The 21,722-nt window shown below is 38.0% G+C and overlaps 1 protein-coding gene across 2 annotated transcripts; it reads right to left on the bottom strand.

Annotated features, from left to right (window-relative positions):
- Positions 1–469: 469 nt before the first annotated feature.
- Positions 470–20,368, bottom strand: ece1 (endothelin converting enzyme 1). Of its 2 annotated transcripts, XM_026307112.1 has the most exons (19): positions 20,295–20,368; positions 14,012–14,098; positions 11,629–11,767; positions 9,369–9,581; positions 9,114–9,238; positions 8,845–8,991; positions 8,346–8,411; positions 7,848–8,036; positions 7,005–7,147; positions 6,735–6,849; positions 4,877–4,987; positions 4,683–4,781; positions 4,410–4,487; positions 4,189–4,292; positions 3,749–3,859; positions 2,839–2,906; positions 2,506–2,696; positions 1,915–2,010; positions 470–1,396 (listed from the first exon to the last, which is right to left on the bottom strand). In XM_026307112.1, exons 2-19 carry the CDS (start codon positions 14,096–14,098, stop codon positions 1,220–1,222), a joined length of 2,259 nt encoding a protein of 752 aa, XP_026162897.1. In that variant the 5' UTR covers positions 20,295–20,368; the 3' UTR covers positions 470–1,219. The 2 variants fall into 2 exon arrangements, with proteins under 2 accessions (XP_026162897.1, XP_026162896.1); XM_026307111.2 differs by lacking the exon at positions 20,295–20,368 and having other exon boundaries at positions 14,012–14,637.
- Between the last annotated feature and the right edge of the window lie 1,354 nt (positions 20,369–21,722).

Below are 21,722 nucleotides of genomic sequence, written 5' to 3'. Positions count from 1 at the left end.
ACTTTTAAAAATTCTACTGTTTTCAACCCTTAAACTTAGTTAAGTTCAAAGTTCACTGACAATGACTAACTATATATATATATATATAATATATATATATTTTTTAAGTTAGTTTAACATTTAACATTAACATTTTTCTAATAATTTGGGTGCATGCGTGACCAAAAGGTCTACATTATCTATTCATCTGTTTTTACATACAATGGTTCATAGATTGAACTCTGCACCAGCTGCAGAATATGGACATGCGTGTCGCCTACGCCATCTACCAGTAATCTGGCGTCGTTGCAGCTGCCATTTAGCAAGACTTTTCTCATTACATTTACTGTAATTGGTTATATGTTGTAATCTGAGATACTAGTTACTATATTAACCTAATCAACACTGCTCAGACTAATAGAAAGCTGTTTGTGTGTATTAGAAAGTCAGATTTCAAACAATTGAATAAACTGCAGACGTGAGACAAAGATGTTTTAAGACTGGATTTACTATACAAAATAACTTTGTGACAAACTCTTGCTAAAATGAGGTATGGCACACCATTGCATAACCTACACGACCAGTATTTGAATGATAAATTACATGATGTATTAGTTTATTATTCTGAATTTCTCAATACATTCAGTCGGGTTCTGATTTATATTGTGTTCTATTATAGAAATAAAAAGCCAACAATGTGCCACCACGTCCAAAATCACACAAATATCACATCACTTTTCAAACAAAAGTGACATTGTACAAAGAATTTCAATGGTTCAAAGACAAACATTTGCTGGAATATTAAACATATTTATAACAATTCATGGCTTTAAAAAGGTCCATATGTGAACCAGATTTTCACTTAGTTTCAAAATATTGCAGGTCCCTGGTTCACTGTCATATAAAAAATACTATAAAAATAAACCAGATCCAACCATGGGAAATATGAAAAGTTACAAGAAACATCATTTTTTATAATTTTATGTGACATGTTTTAGAGTTGCTCCCTCATATTTTTCTTTTTTTTTTTGTACCCATTTGTTGGGTTTCCAGTGTTCAAAAGACAAATTTATAGCTACATCTAAATCCAAAGTTCAGGGAAAGCTGTTAAGTATTAAGTGGCTATGCACCAGGAGTTTCAGTGGCATTTCCCAGCCAGAGAATCTTTGTCAGTATCTCAAGCTATTTCCCCCAAAATCCATATTACTCCTTGCTGATAACAGCATTGACAAATGAGGCATCACCACAGCTCACACTTATGTTCAGGGTTCATGGGAGAATCTGCTTTGCAGCCAAAGTGCTTCGAAAATTCTCGTGAATTGGAGATTGTGCCGATGACTCTAAATCTTGATGGACTGTGAGGATCTGTGATTACACCCTCATGTGAACTCTCAGGTGTCCTGACAGAGCACCATACCTAAAAATTATAAAGGACAAAGAGACACAAAATAAGGAATTATTTTTTCTTGACTGATGTTTGAGCTTCAATGTGCAGAATAATATATGTGCAGAGTTTGACACTGAAGGATGGAGGAAAGTTTGTGTCCCCCTTAAATCCAAGTTTAAGATGTGTATATATAAGCAAGATTTTGTAACATTATGACTAGTTTAGAGCCATTCCAGACACAGTCCAATATGATACTTACACAACTGCCAGGTGTAATGAGAACACTGAGAATGGACTTTTCAGTTAAGTTTTATTTAGCATTTAAACTGGAAGTGAACGATATTTAAATTTTTGTGTATTCTAAATTTTTCAGGAAGGGAGAAAGAGTAAATGTTATTTTAATTTTTAAAGTCAGTAGTAAAGGTAGTCAAATTTCTGGGAAGAAATGCATATTATTATTATTGTTGTTGTTGTTGTCTCAAAACATACTTGGAGGAAGGTCTAATAGCAGTATGATGAGGTCAAAGTACATGCTGACTGATACAAACCTGGGCAAATCCTACATAAAACAGCTGATGGTTCGTCATTCCCAGGGCAGGCAGTGTGTCCTCCTCGCCATTCTTTTTGATCCAGTTTACATAAGCCTTCAAAGCAACAAATGATCATGTTACACCTATGCATTCACAGTTTTCCACTGTATGAAAAAGTATATAGCAATAAAGACAAGATTTACTTTAGGTCCTCATTTTTTCTAAACATCATATGAAGGGCACAAGGTGGTTTGCTTCCATATGATTCATTCATCTGGTTCATAGCCTATGACCTTTCAATACATGGAAAGAATGTGTGCATGTGAAGAACTAACCAGAGGCTGACAAGGGCACCCATAACCACCTGTTGCATTTCCAGGCTTCACTGTATATCAGACAACCTTCTTTTTCCAATACAGATTAATGGACATCACCCAAAACAGTCCTGACAAATAAACTAATGCAGGGGATTAATCTGAGATTTGTGTGATATCTGAACTTTCCACAATGATCTGGATTCTCTCTTGCACCAGGATTTAACTGTTTGTCTACATAAAAGACAGAAAAATGTATATCTCTCATGTTTAAAGATACTCCTCAAATACAAACCTTGTAAGCAGCCTTAAGTCCACCATTGTCAGCAATGTTCTCTCCCAGAGTCTGTCTTCCATTCAGAGGCTCCTGGTTGATGCTGTAATTTCCATACTGCTCCACCATGCACTGAGTTTGCTCCTTGAAGGCCTCCACAGAAGAGTTCTTCCACCAGGAACGCAGGTTTCCATCCTTGTCATATTCTCTCCCTTTGAATAAAAATGTTAAATATTTCTGTTACGTTTACATTTTTTATTAAACATTATTGAAGGTAGAAATAGTATTAGAAGGGTCATATTAATTGTCATGCCCTGAAATGTAAATTGTTTATAAAGAAAACTTTTTACAAACCTTGGTCATCAAAAGCATGAGTCAGTTCATGTCCCATGACTACTCCAATTCCACCAAAGTTAAGAGCTCTGGAGAACATTGAAAAAGGACATTTGAAAATGTTCACATGGCACACCCTTCCATCACAGATAACTTTTAGCCATTTGTGTGTATAGACTGCAATTTGGTTAAAGCAATAGTTGGGAAAAACCCTTCCTTGCATATAGCCTAGAGTGATATGAGACAATTGATACCAGCTGCTAAATTACATTTTCTATAGAAGAAGCTGCTGCAGTGTTTCTGTATATTCAGGCTGTCCCATTGTTGTCTTCATGTCATCCCAGATTGCCTGCACACTTAGTTGAACAATAAACCTGGGATCAATCAGACACCTGATGGTGTTATGTGGTAAGAATCTAAAACATCTAAAGTGCCTAAAACCTTTGCACAGTACTGTACTTCTAATACAAGCAGTAAAAAAAAACCTTGTTTTGAGCCATAATATATTTAAAAGTTTATTTGAAATTAATGTGACTCTTCAGCAGTCTGCCTAAGTCATATAAGATTGGTATTTCCCAAAGTTAGTCTATTTACCAGTGTTTTTTTTTTTTTGATGCATTCCCTTGGTTTCACTGGACGGTGTTTGTGGGCACATATTAACAAAATTAATGACTTGTATGTGTCTATGTCAGATTGCTGAAATTTAATATCCACTTCTGATAAACTTTAGAATGCATGTTTGCACAGAACAAGGACAAGCATATTATGAACAGATGTTTTAATGACAAATATGAACAGAACAATTGATTAGGGCAAGTAATATCTATTTAAATGTTCAGATGGGCAAAACTGGGAACCTAACGTGATTATATAATAGTGAAAACCATTCAACATGATTTAGTAAACATGAAGTGTAATGGAGGAGACCTACTTCGGCCAGGAACGGCTATAGAATGGAGCCTGAAGGATTCCTGCAGGCAGAACCATCTCATTTTTGGTTGGGTTGTAATATGCATTCACAGTTGGAGGGGTCATGCTCCACCTGCAAAAAACAAGCAACACAGACCAACCACATGAGGCTGACATCAAGGTCACAGCAAATTCAGAATATTGATTCTGCCTGGTCTTCTCTGCCAGGCTCACTACAGATCTGTTTGTAAGGCATGGGAACCCTGATCTGTCCCCTCCCCCGCCACCTAATTAGAGACAAGGATCAGTTCAGCGGAGAGAAGTTGGTTGCCTGGGAACATTTGTGGATGGCAGCAGTATTCCGCTGAGTCAGTATAATGGGAATGTGTTCCCATCAGAGTGTGCAACCTCCTCTCTGGCAACAGGAGCGGTGGGGACGAGGGGTAGAAGGGAGCAACTCACTGGTTTCTATTGGGAGTTTTCCTCAGCTGATCCGCTGTTACTCTGGCTGAAAAGCTGTAGTACTGCATGACATTTTGAAAGTAGAGTTCTGACACCACCTCAAACTATAAGAGATAAGAAAAATTAAGTGTAGCATTTCAGTGAGGCAAAATGAGATTTTATGTGATAAACAAAAGTCGCGGGTTGGTTAAGACATATGACATAGTTCCACATTTACCTACATCATTAAACACTTTGTCAAGCTTTGTAGCGTTCATGATGAACTCTGGATACCCAACCATGTTGTATATTGCATCTGCCTGTGAAAAATGAGATTTAAAAAATTGTAAAACACACATTTTCACACCAGGTGGCAGTGCTGTATACTGTATCTCAACCACTTCAGCACAAAAACAGTTCAATAGAACTCATTCCAAATCTTAATGTGTCCCTAAAGATGAAGGAAAACTTCCTAAAAAAACCCATTATTATTAACAACACCATCTCTCACCCACCTTCTCTTCTGCTGCTCTTTTTGTTTCCGAGTCCATCCAGCTCACATACTTCAGATTGTCCTTAAACGCCCATTTAATTTCGGCGACCATATCTTCAGCCTGAAGCACAGAAGATGCAAAGGAAACATAATTTAAGCACATCATTTCACACAGCAGGAACAGCTAAAGTGAGGGATGGATTCTGAAGCACTTACAATGGCCTTGCTGTCCTCGGAAAAGGTTGATTTGACAAACATGGCTCCAAGTGCAAACCCCAGGGCACTGTCAGTGTCACTGACACACAGCTTCCAGCGAGGAGTGCAGCTCTGCAGTACCAAAAATGAACACATCAAGACATGTTGAAGAAAAACAATGCATCCTCCCATTCTCTTACACTATTAAACATCATTAGTCTGTATTGAATATGATTGCCAGTGTGTCACATTTTGTTCAGCATATTTTGTCTGCTTTAATTAGTCACCTCATATACTTCTCAGAATCGACATGAGTAACCCTGATGAATGTGAGAGAATGTATTGCATTTAGCCATAGGTATGTGTAGGTGGAGAGAACTGTGGTGATAGTGAAACAGATACACACCCAACCCAGGGACTATAAACACGTGTGAAAGCATCAACCTACATGCATATATTCATGTTCATATACAAAACATAAACTCTAACTACCACTGTTAAAAAAAACGTTCTAATAGACCTAAATACAGTAGAATTCACACATACAGAAAATGATCTGGAAATTCTGAGTGTTTGTGAGGCAAAGCTTAGCTGTTATCTCTGTGAGCACAAGGACAGTGTTCGCTCTGAAGAAGCGAGTGTTGCTTCTCTGTAGACACAACGGCAACAACTCTCAATTTACAACCAAAACCAGAGCTATCCAAGAAAGCTGATCACCACAACAGCAACAAAGCAGACAAAGAGATTTTAGTGGGAAAATTAGCAACAGCCAGCTCCTCCTGTTCATCTGAGTACTGAACTATTCTTTGACACTGCTTCAAGCCTTAAAGCTTCAAGTCTTAAGACCAATGGGATCACTGGAACCTTTACAGTTAAAGTTAATTTCTGAGAAGGAAGTACAATGTGCTGCACAATTCAATGCACACATGAAAACAACAGAATTTCATGTCTGAGCGCCTTCATCTGTGTGTCTAGTTAAAGGCTTGTTTCACCCAGTTCACAAAGAAATATGTTTTGTCATTTATCCGTACTGTATTATTATCTAACAACACAGGCTGTTTGGTTTGATTAACTCTGGATTTAAGATATCCCTCTCTAGCCCAGTACTATGAGGATGACTGGAATTTTGTTTATCACAAACAAAATTCCATTCACAGCACTGGAAAACCACATTTAAGATATTCAACAGCAGTGTATATGTCCAATGACAATACCCTAGTCTATTAGGACTAGTTCCAATAAAAACTGTTCACAGGAAGGTAGGAGGATTATCTTGAGTAACCAGGTCACTGTTCCTGGAAAAACAAGCTGATATTGAGTTTTTTTAAATGTCATTTTTTATTGTTTTGACCAACACAAATTATATTATATTCACCTCTATTGTACTGGGGTTATGGCCAAAATTATATCAAAGGCCAATCTCTAAACAATGTGCAGGGCAAGATAACAGCAGAATTAAGTGAGTGAATGCTTCTTGTAACTTGGGTGAACCATTAATGCCATCTGACACATTTACATGAAAAACAAGTTAATGAGAGAAATTTTAAAAGGAAAAACAGAGTTTATTTCATTTCAATTATTTCAGTTTTAGTTCAGTTAGTGATTTAACTATTTTTCACACAGGGGCATACAGATACAGCAGCAATGAAACAATAAACATATAACAACTTTGTTTAAGTCAAAAATCACGGCAACTTACTTGGATACTTGGATTCGGTTCACAACTTACACTAAAAATACAGTATCTGGAAGAGAATCTGCCAGCAGGTCAATCATGGTCCATTTTTATCTGCTTAATCCCACATCTGTGTTTGAATCTATCTGCGTCATGTTGGTATAATTAAAGTGATTTTTGAAGGCCTAAATCTTCATCTCTTACCTTTTTGGTTCCATACATGACTTCAAGGAAGTGCTGCTCAGCATCCTGAAACCTCTGGTCCAAAACAGAAACCATCTTCCTCACCACCTTCATTATCATGTAGTTGTTGAGTAGACTGGAAAGAAAATAAGAATTCATTGTTATGCTGATCTCCAATACTGTGATACGCTCTTGCCATTAAACTGTGAAATGTCTTTTTTGTACATTTCATTACAAGAATACAAACATAGAAACATTTGTATTTGAGTGTGTGTGTGTGTTCTATCTAACCTTTTATTTGTTTTAATGATTAGGTCAGAAACTTTCTGGAGGTATTCTTTGGCATACACAACCACTGGCTCTGATTCATTGAGTGTCACAGGAGCAAACACTTCTGTGAGGTATGGCATCCAGTCCACTGCAGGAGCAAGAGCCTGCAAGGGCAAACACAGAGACACGTTGAGCCTCAAGGAAAACATGTTTCACTGCAGCACAACATCTTGAAATTGTACATGTATGTTCACAAATCCTGTCATTTTTGCATATTTGGACTTTTTCACCTCATTCAATATTGTGTTTTCTGAAGTACATATTACTAATGGTGGAAAGTAACTAAGTTTATTTACTTCAGTACAATTTCAGTTTTCTGCTATTTAATACGCTGACTTCAATACATTTAAGGAAAAAAATATCAGACTTTTACTCCACTATATTTATTTTATTTAACAGTTGGAGTCAGATATATAAAACAAAATACAGTAAAACAACATAAAACTGTTGTGATCCTAAGTAGGAAATTCACAAGTTACTCAAATTACAGTATATGTTAGTTAACAATAGCTCCACCTTTACCAGCTGCAGCATAAATCTGATTAACACTATTATACATCAGTTAATAATATCCAGTAATACAAAATACATTAATGAGACATGTTATTGATTACATTTAATTACGGCTGCTAATATTTTTTTTGCTTTTACTTAAAGAAAATTTTCAATGCAGACTTTTACTTAGTCCTTGTACTTATTACAGTGTGGTGTTTATACGTTTATTTAAGTCATTACTTCTTCAGACACTGCTTTTTATCTGTGTTATTTTCTTTAGCTGATCGTATCAAATAAGAAGACACTCACTGTCAGGTCCTTGGCCTCCATCTTATGGTAGATGACTTCTTCATCCCTTCTCTCTTCCTGAGGGATAGTGATGTTAGCCAGGGTGGTTTCAAAGTCCACAATCTCTTGCATCAACCTCCGAGATGTCTCCTCGGACCCTCCCAAGAGAACCCCTAACTCCATCAAGAAGTTGAGGTATGCAGTCAGATACTGCAAAGTACAAGTAGGCAGCAGAGTCAGGAGAAAGAGATGGAGGGTGGTAAGACAAGGGGTGTGTAATGAAATTCAGTTAGGAAAGCAATACTTTTTTCTGTGTAGTAAAACTATCTCTCTTTTAATATTTCATTATTTGCAAGCAAACAATGAGACTATGGGTAGATTGTAACTGAATAGAGTTTTGGTTGGTATCTGGATTCACTAATCAAACTTCAACATCATGACTTTTACTGTCCAACTTGTGCACGTTTCCAGTTTAACCTGTGTAAAACCAGTATAATGTAAATCATATACCCCCAGTACCTTTTCATTTGCTGTTTTGTTGAGGTAGTAATCTCGTGAAGGTAATCCCAGGCTGGACTGATCCACCTTGAGTCAAGAGAAACATCCTATGATTTCCCAACCTCCATTTCAACACTCAGTCTTTTGTTTTCATTCCTATGTTGCCTCCATGTAGACTAAAATCAGAGGCATGCCAAAGATCAGATTTTCACTTTTTGTTAAGGTCTACAAAGGAATGAACTCTCATATCAAACTGTCAGTAAGATCACTGGGATGATGAGTAGATTGCTTTCAGAATACCAGAAAAGATCAAATCTGTCCCCTTAACTACAGCTATCACTAACTATAGCAGTTGCTTACAAAGGAATTAGGTGTAAGAATTCAAATGAGTATGTAAGTCTGTTTGGAGGTGAACAAATAAGTCACTTTCTGAGGTTCAGATTTAATCTGATTCTAGAAAACTGTTCAAATAACTCAAGCCTGTTAAAGGAGATCATATGAAAACATCTGACTCTCTCACCTGGATGATGTTACTGTTGGAGTTTTTGGAGTCAGTGCTGACAAACACAGTAAAGAAAGGTGAGGTGCGATAGTTGGCTGACGCTGTACGCAAAACTTCCTGAAAGTTGTCCTTGTCCCAGGGTCCGGTCAAGGCCCATCCGCCTATCTAAGGGTTTAAGGAGACACTAAAAAACAGCTGGCTACAAGGAAATGAGTTCTTCTAACAGGAATGAAGAACTAAGAAGATGAATCTGTTTGATGTTTGACTGCTTCAGGAAATAAGCATACCTGACTGATTAGCTCCTGTAGCGGCTTAGCTCCTAATTCCTCAATCTTGGCCTCATTCATACAGGCCTGATAATATCGCTGGGCTTTTCCCTCAGCCTTACTCAGACCTTTCATTGTTGTATTTTCTGCCCAAACAAAGACAAAAGATAAACAGAATAAAAGTGAATGAAAAACAAGCAGACTTCCCTACCTCTGGAAAACAACAAACCATATCACTTCCTAGGCTAAAGGCAGAGGTCAAACAAAGACTCTTACCTAATATATGCTTCATTACAAGCATGTTGTGCTCCCAGAGGTTGCTGAAAGGTCCCCAGCGGGACTTGCCTTCAGGAAGGGGGTTGTTTTTCAACCAGCCCCCACAGGCAAAGTTGTAAAAGTCCTGGCAGGGGTCCACAGATCGATCCAGGGCACCCATGACTGCACTAGCCACAGTAATACATGGTTCTGATAGGCACAAACCAGGGTGAGCTGAAAGATTTAGAAAATGCATTACATTTATAGATGTTCAGACCCTTGGCTTTATCAGCCCTCTACTTTGGGAAACATTTTTGAAAACACCTAATGGATAATCTGAAAATATTTCATGGAAAGACATCCAAGTACCTGCGATGGACTAATGACCTGTCCAGGGTGTAGCCCTGCCTTTCACCCAAAGAGAGCTGGGATAGGCAGACCACAGTAACCTCAAATAGGAATAAGCGGGTATAGATAGTGGATGGATGGATGGACATCCGAGTGTGCATGAGGATTTTCAGATCATCTGGAAACTATTAAATTATAAGTAGTAACTGCCAAGGTACACAACCTGGAGGGAATATTTCTTCATGGAAAAAACTTTTGTGCACAATTTGCTGAAAAGTGAAGGTTGATGACTGCACAAGGAAATGCCACATGTTAACTATTGCCAACTGTTTAATAATAAGTAGACAAAAGATTAACAGATGATGGTGGAGGAGTCTGGTTATATTCGTCATGTTTCAGGACTAGAGTTTAGATCAATTACTTGTTTTCAAAGGGTACTTCACCGACTAGTAGATAAATGTCATTGCTCCCTGGCTTGTGTTAGCACCTAAATGTGACTTCCAAAAATACTGTTTTCCACATAAATGGATAGCCTGTGTGTTGTGTTCTCCAGAATAATTTTAAGAGGAAGTGAGTTGAGTGGCAGCTGTTTAACAAGAAGAGGTTTAGACAAATTTCAGTGTTGAGAGAAGTGCTAAGTGCTTGTAGGGCACAGAGTAAAATTCCAGGAGACAACTCACCTCTAATACCAGTCCAACTGTAAAGAGTTTCACCATGTGTCCATATAAGGGTATGAGACAGAGATGGAGACACAGTTACGAGCAGTGATGAAGTTACTACCCCAAGGAGGATTTATCCGTGTTCCTTTTATTATTTCAAAGTGAGATCTGAGATGTGGTTCTGAATGGGAGGATGTGGCTTTAAGTTTCCCATGGTACATTTGAGGAAACTAACATAGAGGATATACTGCCTGGATGTGATGGTAAACCTGAAAACCTTTTTTTACCATCAAGAACAAGCTCAAGGGAGAAATTTAAAGTTGCTTTTATGGAGCTCAGATGAAGGTGTGGCTTTGTTTTAAAAATATAACACACATATAGAGTTTTACATGCCACTGTTCTCTTTTATAGTTTGAAAGGAAATGGGTAAGACAGGACACAGCATAGGCACATTCTGTCTTGAAAATTTAAAGAAAACATTTCTTACCACAGCCAGAGTTACAGCCTCTCAGACTTACAGATCATTTCTAGACGTGTCTTTCCACTAAACTACAGTTTAGTCATGAATGAATTTTACTAAATTGTGATAAAGGGTGATATCTTTGACCTGTTTCCCAGCATATGTTAAACCACTGTAGTTCCTCATAGAGAGCCTCACAACATTTTATCATTTCCCTTTCAGGCACAACCAGCTTTGATGATCAGAATAGTACTAGTCAAAAAAAACTGATTACACAGTCCAGGAAACAACAATTTGTTTTGAGAATTGATTCCTGTGACACCCTTAAAAAAATCTTTTCTGATATTTTAAAATGTTATTTTCTATGTGAACACAACTGTACACCTCTTCTGCAATATCTTAAAACCTTGGTTGATTCACCAAGTGTTAGGTGAGATTAAAACCACTCTTCAATCTATCCATCCATTCTCTATACCGCTTAGTCGATTCAGGTCATGGGTGGCTAGAGTCAATCCCAGCTGACACTGGGCTTGAGGCTGGGTCCACCCGTGGATACATCAGTCTATTACAGGGCTGACACACAGAGACAAACACTCACATTTATACAATACAATTTCGAGTCTTCTATCAGCCTTCCACCAATCTGCATGTCAGAGGAAACCAGAGCACCCTCTAAGCCTTTCTAATTTACGTATGTGCTTTCATTTTAGATTATTTGTCTTTTTGGAAATGTTGTTTTGATGCAAAACAAGCTCAGGTGTTTCTTTTCAATGTATGTCACTGTGGCATTCAGTTTAAAGAGAACCAAACTCACCCTGTTTGTAGAGGGCCCCAGCTGTGATGAGAGATATCAAGAGCCCCACAGACACGACACACACTAAACACAAAAGCCTCCACTCTCTTTGCGTCCTGTCTGGCCAACATGTGGCCCCACGGCCATGCAGAAGAGTCACCTGCAAGTACCAACACAGAAAAAAACCTTTAGGCTTTTAATTTAATCAGCCAAATATGTCAAATGTAATGCTTTCTGATAGAAAAATAATAGATGTAGAATTATTTCAAATTGCTCCTGAATGCACTTACACTTACTAAGGTTATTGTGTTGACCTTATATAGCTTGGATATATATATATATATATATATATATATATATATATATATATATATATATATATAAAATACTACCGTTTCTCAGGGATTTGATGACAGACTTGTTTTCAAAACACAATGGCTTCTCTATCGTGGCCTATTCAACTGTTCTGCCCAGAAAAGGTTAAGCATTCTTCCATTGTTTCCTAATAAAGGATATTTTCATGCTTCTCCATGTTAGGACACACAAAACACACAATAATCATGTTGAACCATATCTGATGATTTAAATGATAAGGAAGTCAACAAAAGAGGCAGCCAAGGAAAAGAAACAAAACAGAAATAACCACATATTATATTGTATGGTGCAAAATTTCTATGATCAACATACAAGAATTTATGAGTTGGAGGAAAATCAGTACAGTGCAGTGGATTTTAGAGCAGAACACCCTGCTCCTGCACTTTTTCTACCTCATGTTGCTTTAGTTAAGACAGCCAAGGAAATTATTTCCTGCAGAAATGATTCCAAGAGCCATTCACAAAACATTTAAAAGGCACATTTGGCACTCTAGCAAGTCTTTGAGTGTCCCCGCTGTAAATAAATGCTAGCTCTTGGACCTCACCTATATCCTGTGGAAGTCAATTACCCTTGAAGTATATATAATAAGAACCCGATTTATTGCTATTAGCTTAGATGAGAGTTCAACAGTCAGACTAAATGTGACTAAATGAAATGCCAAAGCCACAGTGGATTCTTAATCTGAAGGGCTCTGCACATTTGGTTGGTTTGGACCTGGAATATAATTGAGAGAACCCTATTGCCAAGTCTGTGCTGTAGTTTATTTCAGTCTCTGGAGCCCTCAAAACCACAGTAAAATTGTCTTGAATTTAAGCACTCTGGGCTCAGGTATATTTCTGGACAAATAAAGTATCTAAAGAATGAATAAAAACTCTCAGATCATATTTCTTGTAGTGAACCAAGAGCTTCCGATATTGTCTATATACACACAAGATGTGATTCAACAAAGCAATCCAGGCCAAAGTGCTTTTTATCCATTTTAGAAAAAAGTCCAGTCTCCGGCTTATCAGAAAACATTTAATATGATATTCACATAAAGAAGATTTACCCTATGTAATTAGCATGTCTGTGACTGTGACTGAACTATCTTCTTATGATGCCATATAAATGTCATTTCTTGCCAGGCCCTTGTTGTTGAAACGCTCTTGATCCAAACTGGGAATAAATAACACTGAACTTGTTAAGATTATTAAGGTCTTACAGTAAGACCAACAGTTAGGAATGTAGCATTTAGTTAAGTAGCCAAGAGTAATGAGTAATAAAGTACATTGGCTACAGATCTGCTGAAATAAGAACTGGACTTATAGTTTCTGGGATTGTGCAGAGAAAGACACAGATAGATATACTATATGGGCGACAAAACAATAAAAGTTAATTATATGAATAGAAAAGTGTATAGAAAATAGAAAAGTATGAAATAATTTGCTTACATCAAACAACGCTTGTAGTCCCCCCATACCTTGATTTTTATATCTAGCTGTTTACCCTGTTTTGCTGTAAATACGGTTTATTAATACTGTATAAAACAATCACTAAGCTTCTTTCTGCAGGGTGAATCTCAGTGCAGCTGGAAACATCTGTTGAGACTTTTGGCTGCTGAAACATTGTATAGATGCCTGCCTCTAAATTATGTTGCATAGACAGAAGTGGGTCAGAACATCACAGCCCGACCTTTACAAGTTATGGACAAACTTTAATCAAGTAGGTTATGACAGCAGCCCATTTTTTTCAAAAGAAATCTTTGTCAAATTGGGGAAACACATTTTTACTTTTACACATTTTACTTGAACATCTTCCTCTTGAGTGTTACTGGACTCAGGATCCTAGTTAAAACATGTCAAAACACCACCCATGAAAACACAGAATTGACACCTGTTGGTGTTTAAAGCAGGTAAACACAGAAACAGTAAGATTCTTACATGACAGCAGCATCCAAAGGTCAATACATTTTTCCTGTGTACTATATAATAATGCAGTACAGACAGTAACCTGTTTGTTTATTTTTAGGACAGGGTGTTTGCATCTTTACCTGCATGGGTGACGATGGGTAGACATCATCACTGACTGAGTCCACCAGATATTCCTCATACAGTGTTGCTCTTTTATACGATGGCATCTGAAAAGTTAAATGCAGAAAAGACTCTCTCAGTGCTTCCATGCTCCTTCTTGCCCCTCTTGTCTCCCAATGGTATGTGCGAGAATATCTGAGCGTGACGTCTATTCTTCAGCAGGCTCTGAGGCTTCAGGGCAGGGTTTCCCTCTAAAATCCACTAGTATGAATCTGGTTTGTCTGGTTGGAGCTCTTCCACTCATACTGCATTGAATTTCAAAGACTGTGTTGGTGCTCCGCTTTTAAAAGCACTTTTCTGCTCCCTTTAACCCCAATAACATTTCTCACAGCCCCCACAGTGCCTGGCAGATACCCCCAGGCCAAACACAACACCAACAAAAACCTCCTCACGAAAGTCCTTGAAAAATCTCTGTGGATCGTCTGTGGATGGAACAATTCTGTGGCTCTTCCCGGGACAACTTTTTTTCTGGACTTCCTTCTCAGCCTAGTCTATGCAAACACCACATAAGACGGAACTACTGAAAAACAGGAAGAAGCAGTGACTAGACCGACTAACATGACTGAGACTGAGTATGTGGAAGTGATTGTATGTGAGAGCACATTTCCTAATGTAATTTCACTTAGATTTGGGGAGGGAACCTTACAGTTGTAGTTCACACCCATAGGACACGATACACTTGAAGGGAGGAGTCCAGAAAAAACATCTCCTCCCATTACATGCTTGTAGCTGCTGCCCATGGTAACCGTTATCTGATAGTTCTTCTCCTATTTAACCCTTTACCTGCACAGCCACAAGCACATGGTACAAACTGTAATTTAAATAGTTATTGCCTCATTAAATAAAAAAAGCAAATGTGCTGAAAGGTAGTTAAATTTTGCGTAATTAAAAAACTGTATGTTTAAGTAGAAAAAAAAAGCACAATTTACATTAGTGCTCTTCAAAATACAGTAATATAACTTCCACTTTGCAGTAGCCAAATTAAGAACGCAGGGCTGATCATGTACTTGACTGTATTGCCAAATTTGGTCAAAGCACATTTGAAAAAAATTATTACTGAAACCACAAGTTTAATGTTAAAGGTTCAATGTGTAATATTTAGAGTGATTTATTAGCATAAGTGGAATATAGTCTTCATAAATATGTTCTCATTAGTGTGTAATCGCTGGAAAATACCAACTGTGGCATTTTCTTATTCCACGAAAATACAAGAAGCTAGCTAGCTAGCTAAATAGTTCTCTTCTATAGTACATTGAGCCAATGTTTTCTTATGTTACTGAAAGTTTCAGAAATGTTCATTAATTATTATTTATTGTTTTGGATTATAGCAAATCCCCATTTCAAACCAGGTAAAGGTACACAGTGCAGTCTCCAATATTTTCTGCATCAGTTTCTCAAATGTGAGAATTTGTTGCTTTTCTTTGTCACGTGTGATACTTCATAAAATATCTGTGAGTTCGGGGCTGATAGAAAAACCAACAATTTTAAGATGTGGAAGGACATTTGAATAGTTGCTTTTAAGTACTTGGCTTTGACATGTTTATAGACTAAACAAAGAACCATTTAATTGAGAAAATACCTGGCAAATTCATCGACAAGTAAAAAATAACTGTTGCAGACCTAGATTCACTCTACAGATTTTATTGTAACTATATCTTTGTTTACAAGAAAACTCCACGAGGCAGTTTTACCAATGGCCCAGTAACTGAAAATGAGGCATTGCATAAGCTTGCTGTCTGATTCTTACACTACAGTGCCAGCAGTGACAGGGGGGCAATGATTAACCTCAGCTGTCTGCCACCCTGACAATTCACAGCAGACTAGTTGCTCAACACAACACAAAACAATGCAGGCATACATTTATTTTTACCTTATCCACCACATGAAGACTGACTGTTCTCTCAGGGCTATCTCATTCTCTCTCTCTTTCTGAGCATACTGTGCTCTGGCATGTCATCTTCCCATGTTAATATCCACTCAAAACAAACCAATAAACAGAAACAACTGTCCAAATATAAATGTTTACTTAATGAGACGGATTCCAGTCATAGCCAGAAGGCAGTCCAGTCACAGATCACATTTTGTATTTCTCACTTGTTTTTTTGCCGCAGGGGAAAAAGTCTTGTTCTAACCACAAATATGCCAAAAAAATCAGAGGCACCCAAGCGCACAGATTCCTGTTAAATCTTGTTTTCTATCAGCCAAATCACCAATTATCAGCCCCAGTAACAAGGGAACTGTTCTTAACCTTCACTTAATCCTCCAACAATTACACCAAATAATATCATACAAATGTCCAAACCTTTCCTGAGCTGTGTGTTTTTAAACTCAGTTAAACTGGGCACACAATCAGCCAGGTCACATTAGCAGCTTATAAAAGGACTGTTGGGACAAAACAAGGACTAATGTGATGAGAGCTGCAGACAGACAGACAGGGAGGGAATGGTTTCAAATGACCTATAGCCAGAAGCACAAGGCCTAATGGGTACACTGATGTTTGACTTTTCCCTCTCTCTCTAGACACACACACACACATATACACACACACTGCATTTATTCCATTAACATTGATCTACATTTCATGAAAGGATTACAGATGTTCCATTTAACAAGGCAAGAGGTGCAGCCTGAATTACACAAACTGAATGTTACCTCACAAAAGTGTTATATGTAAAACAACATGTAAAACAAAAAGCTCTGAGTTTATCCCATGTCTTCTTTGGCTCACAATGCCGAGCAACCAATAGTTTTATTCACTGGAACAAAACATGTGCCACATTCCTCATCACATATTCACTGTTTCTGAACACGTTCCTGGCACTTGGGTCTGCACAGATGTGCTTGAACATGTTGCCACACACATTGACCTCGCCTGGGTCGAATGAGTGCTCAGTGTCAACACTGCCTTCCCTTTCTGGTTAATGATATTTACTGCCTAATATCAGCCATTTCTTAGGAAATATGCCTGTGAAGCAAGGCGTCACAGTTTCCACCAATGTTTCCTGATCTGTATAATTTTGTATACTGGAACAAAATATAAATGTCTAACCTGCTGCAATGACGGGAGAGTGAAACCGTTGTCAAATAGCACCAATGAAAAGTATCACCTAATGAGGAGTTCCAGTTGATGTTATAACTTAATCAAAGTCTAAGCTAAGCGACAATTGGGAGCCATTAGAAAATATGGAATGATGAAGGTCTTATGGTAAAGTTCTTGACATCTGTAGTAAATCTCCTGTTGTGTCCCAGAAGACTTGAAGACGTCCCCCTATAGAAAAGTTGAAGGGTCAGTATCCCATGATTCTTGGAAATGACATAAGGCCATGTTCTTTGAGTGAGGCTGTAAACCACTAACATAGTTCTGTAATTTGTCACTGATCCTTCGAACCAGATGATTATTTGTAGCACAGAGTCATTCCTCCAAGAATAACTAAGTATGTTTGTGTCTGAGATTGGGTGCTGCACGTACTGTAGCACACAGTGTTTGACAACATGACAACAAGAACAGGACAAAAGTTTAAAGAAGAAAAAGAAGAGAAACGCTGTAAAACATGATGCTGAGCCAGACATTAGCAGAAAGAGGAAGAGGTGATTTACAGGCATGAACACACTGCTTTTACGGAAGGCTACTCAGTAAACCACTTTGGTGAGGAAATCAGAAACCAAGTCGAGGATGTGGTTTTCAAACCACAAAAGATCACTGGAGACAACACCAAAAAAAAACACAGTTACAATGTAAGCCTCATGACTATTTGACTATTGAAGACTATTTGGCCAATGGTGTGCTTGTAACGTCACAGAGATGACCCACAGACTGCAACTACAGCAAAACATATTTCCACTTCATGGCTTAAATCTATCACTTCTCCATTGAGAACAGGAGGTTGGGAAAACATTACAGAAATACCATGATGCGCAATATAAACATGAACACCCTACTTAAGATGAAACGATAACAGAACGAAGTGTTTCATCTGATTCAACGTTATCTCTGAAAGCAATGCAGTTGCACACACAGCAACTCCATTATGTATAAGGGTGTTTACGGGAGTGACACAAGCTGCCAAGTATTGTTACCCTTCACCTGCACATGAGGTCTTGAGCCTGTGCCATAGGTATGTACCTATGTGTGTAAGTTGACTGTATGTTCACATGTCAAATGACGCCAACAGATTCAGATGATGACTCAACCTGCAGATATCCACAAATGCAGACAATAGCCAGACAACAGCCACAGCAGCTCTTACACTTTATCTCCTGTGTTCAGTCCCTTGTGTTTCTGCCTGAAGGCCACAGATAAAGACAAAGTTGTCTCAGGCTTAAGCCCCTGACCTCTGACGTCAAGAAACCACTGGAATTTTCTTTCTTTTCAAAGTGCAAAGATGTTTCCTTTGGAAAAAACACCCTGATAATGAAGTGGTAACTAAAAGAAAGCTTCTTTCCCAGGCAACTAGCTTTTCCCTGCTCTGGCGTAGGATGTTAAAGTAACCCAAGAGAGTTTTTCCATAATCATAACACTTCTGGCATATTTTAAGTCATGCATGTACAGTCTTGCTTTGAAAACAAATACACAGAGAGCTTCCATTTTCTCTCATGTGGTTAATAATATGCAGGGTACAGTTCTGAAATTCTTCAGACTCTATGTCATTCTGTGAATGATCAAATATCACCCAGTCAGGTCTTGTGCCACAGTCTTGGAGTATATCTACTGCAGGTCAGTTGTATGTTTATTCAGCACAGCACATGACAAGGGTGTATATTTACATTACATATTTATATATCATTTAAAGAAGTGAGGAATAAAGGACAGATTCCTGCTGTTGTTACGGCAGCCTGCAGCACACTTGTGATCATGCCTAGGTAATGAATAACTGCAGAGTAAACCAAGCTCCCTGGATCCCAACCCTTCGCTGTGTAATGCTAATAAACCAATCAGTCGCTCAAATATCAGCTTGTACAATTAGGGATCTGTGTGCTCTGTGCCTGCAAACCACTTTAACAGTGGCTTGTATTAGTGGCACCAGTTTGGGGCATTTTAACGGCATATCTAGTTTGAAAGTGATTAAAAGTCAATGCAATCCATATTTTGTCAGTAACGTTGGTGGATTTATATAGCATAGAGGCTAAAATGCAGGTCATAAAAAATTCTGAAATGTTAATCTGTGAGGTGGAACAGGGTTTTTGATATGACTCACTGAAAGTACTCTGAGTTAATGTGAAGCTCTGCAGGGGAAACCTCATCGCTGTAAAAATCCCTGCTGACTTAGAAGGGATGTTTGTGAAGGACACTGGCATTGGCATCTGATTCACAGCTACAGATTCATCAGGTCAGGGGAGGGTTAAGAGACAGTTAAGTTACAGTGCAGAGCCACATTTTCCCTGTTTCCTTCACCTATTACTTCTCTAAATGGATATTAGATATTAGTTCTTTTCATTGTAATAGCGATACAGGGCAATTTCTGTCAGTTTCCACACAGAGAACAGATCAGAGCACGGCCAGATCCCAAACCATTACACTCAAGCCTGGTCAAGATTTTCAAGAAGTGTAAAAAGACTTTTTAATACTCAGTTTCAGATTTTTGAAAGTTGAATCTACATGTGAATACTCAAAATGGTCAATTTTACTATTTTGTGCCAATCAGGACTAGCTTCATAACCATGGTAGGCTATACAGACTTGTCAAACCTGGACTGGATTCTCAAAGCGAGTTTCAGGTTTGTTGAACCTTAAGGAGGTCTAGACAGTGAGGGGAAAAACATTTTTGAGTATTATTAAACTGATAAAGAGTCTTTATACTCTGCTTGATGCTCTAGACCAGATTTGGCAGTGGCTTTGCATCTGATCTGTTTTGGTCTAGGGAAAAAAACAACAACAATAAAATCACCTTGTGAGTTTTCACAAATAGAATAAAGACTTTACAAAATTAAAAAATAAAACTAGATTTAATTAAGTTTTATAAGGCGACAAAACCTCAAGCGTCAATCTGGATACTGCATTGATTTAATAGACGATAAGGTCACTCGCCTTCATGCAAGCTTTATAAAATCATTATAATCACGCAAAACTTCGCTAGGAAAACATTTACTTCCATGTCAACAACAGCACACACGCCTGTAAGAGTAATGATCCCAGTTGTGATTGTGTCAGCCTTCAAAATGAGCATTTACACGAATTATAGCATTGAATGGTTTAGCGAATCCGTCATAAAAGAGCACTGTTTACAAACAGAAGACATGTTCTTACCCTGCTGTCAGATGGTCAGTGCGTGACTGCGGGGAGCTTTCTGTGCGGGGCAGAGAGTGAGCCTCAGCTAAAACAACCAAAGAGTCACCGCTGTCAAGATAGTTCACCTCCCACTGAAACGATCTCTGCTGCGTCGCTACCCCGGAAAACATCTCACAGGCTACCAAGTAAACATTTCTAAATAAATAAATAAATAAATAAACAGCCTCTTCAGCCTTTTGACAACCTAACAGCACACCCAGTCCTATTTACAGCACATTTGGTGGCCAGTTTTAAAGTTACACAGGTGATTAATAGGTTGTTACCACTTTAGGGTACTGACACCTGAGTATTTCCATTGTATGACTTCTTTTTTTCCAAATAATTTTAAGTGTTAATTGTATCTAACATTAACTAGCCTACATTTAAGGTGGCTGCTAACGCTCGTCAACCATTTAGATTTCTAACATTTACCCACTGATTCATGAATTTATGGCTAAAAACTATAGGCACAGTTACTTTCATCATTTATTAAATGTTTATGTGTACAGACTTTAACACGGTCCACATCTCATAGTATTATCAGCAACTGGAAGCTTTATAACTCCTACAAAGTAAAGTCAACCCCCAGTGTCTACAGGCAGCATAAAAATCAATCATGCTGAATGTCAGAATAAAGTACTAATGAAGACGAAACAGGCCCTATCATGAAAATCAATTAAGTAACATTTATAATTCAAATAAATAAAGAAAATAAGGCAATAGTTGTAGATGGATTATGAGACAATGGGTCCCCGGGCACCAATAGTGTCCACCCAGTCCCCACTTGTGTCTTTTTGCCTCATTATCCTTTTGTGGTCATTTTGTGTCTCCTTCTGGTCGTTTTGTGACTAGTAACTGAAGTCTGAGGCTTTCAAATAACAAATATTTACAGTTAACTTCATACTGTAAGCAGGCCTGTTCGGTAACGAGTGAGAAAATGTCACCAGACCTGTTCAGCTTCCATCGTTCACAACTATGAGGGGCAGAATCAGGTCTTATAGCGACATCTAGAGGAGGTCAGTGTAAACAGCAAGGATACTTTTAAAATCCTTTGCAGATTAGATTTACTGCAGCAGTGTAAGTTTCAAGGATCTTATAAAGAAAAACATAGTGAGATTACATATTGCAACAGCAACAATAGTCAGTAATATCTCACCACTGTTGAAATGGGTGCCATACAGGGAGGGGATGTATTAGGAAGATATAACAGGGTGGTCAGCAACTTCAGAAATGTAAACAGTCTGATATAAAAAAAATAAATTGGAATATATAGATTCTTATGTTTTAGTTCCGTACGTAGGACTTATCCCTGCAGTGCAGTGTTTTTGCATGATGGTATTTTATTGTACAATGCCATCTGAATAACTATGGTACTCTGTCCTTGAAGCAATGCAGAGGTAGTCCGAC

The sequence above is a fragment of the Mastacembelus armatus genome, chromosome 5 (assembly GCF_900324485.2).
Source record: "Mastacembelus armatus chromosome 5, fMasArm1.2, whole genome shotgun sequence".
NCBI lineage: Eukaryota > Metazoa > Chordata > Actinopteri > Synbranchiformes > Mastacembelidae > Mastacembelus > Mastacembelus armatus.
Note: the sequence above shows the minus strand (reverse complement) of the source record. Positions and strands in the feature narration are given on the sequence as shown.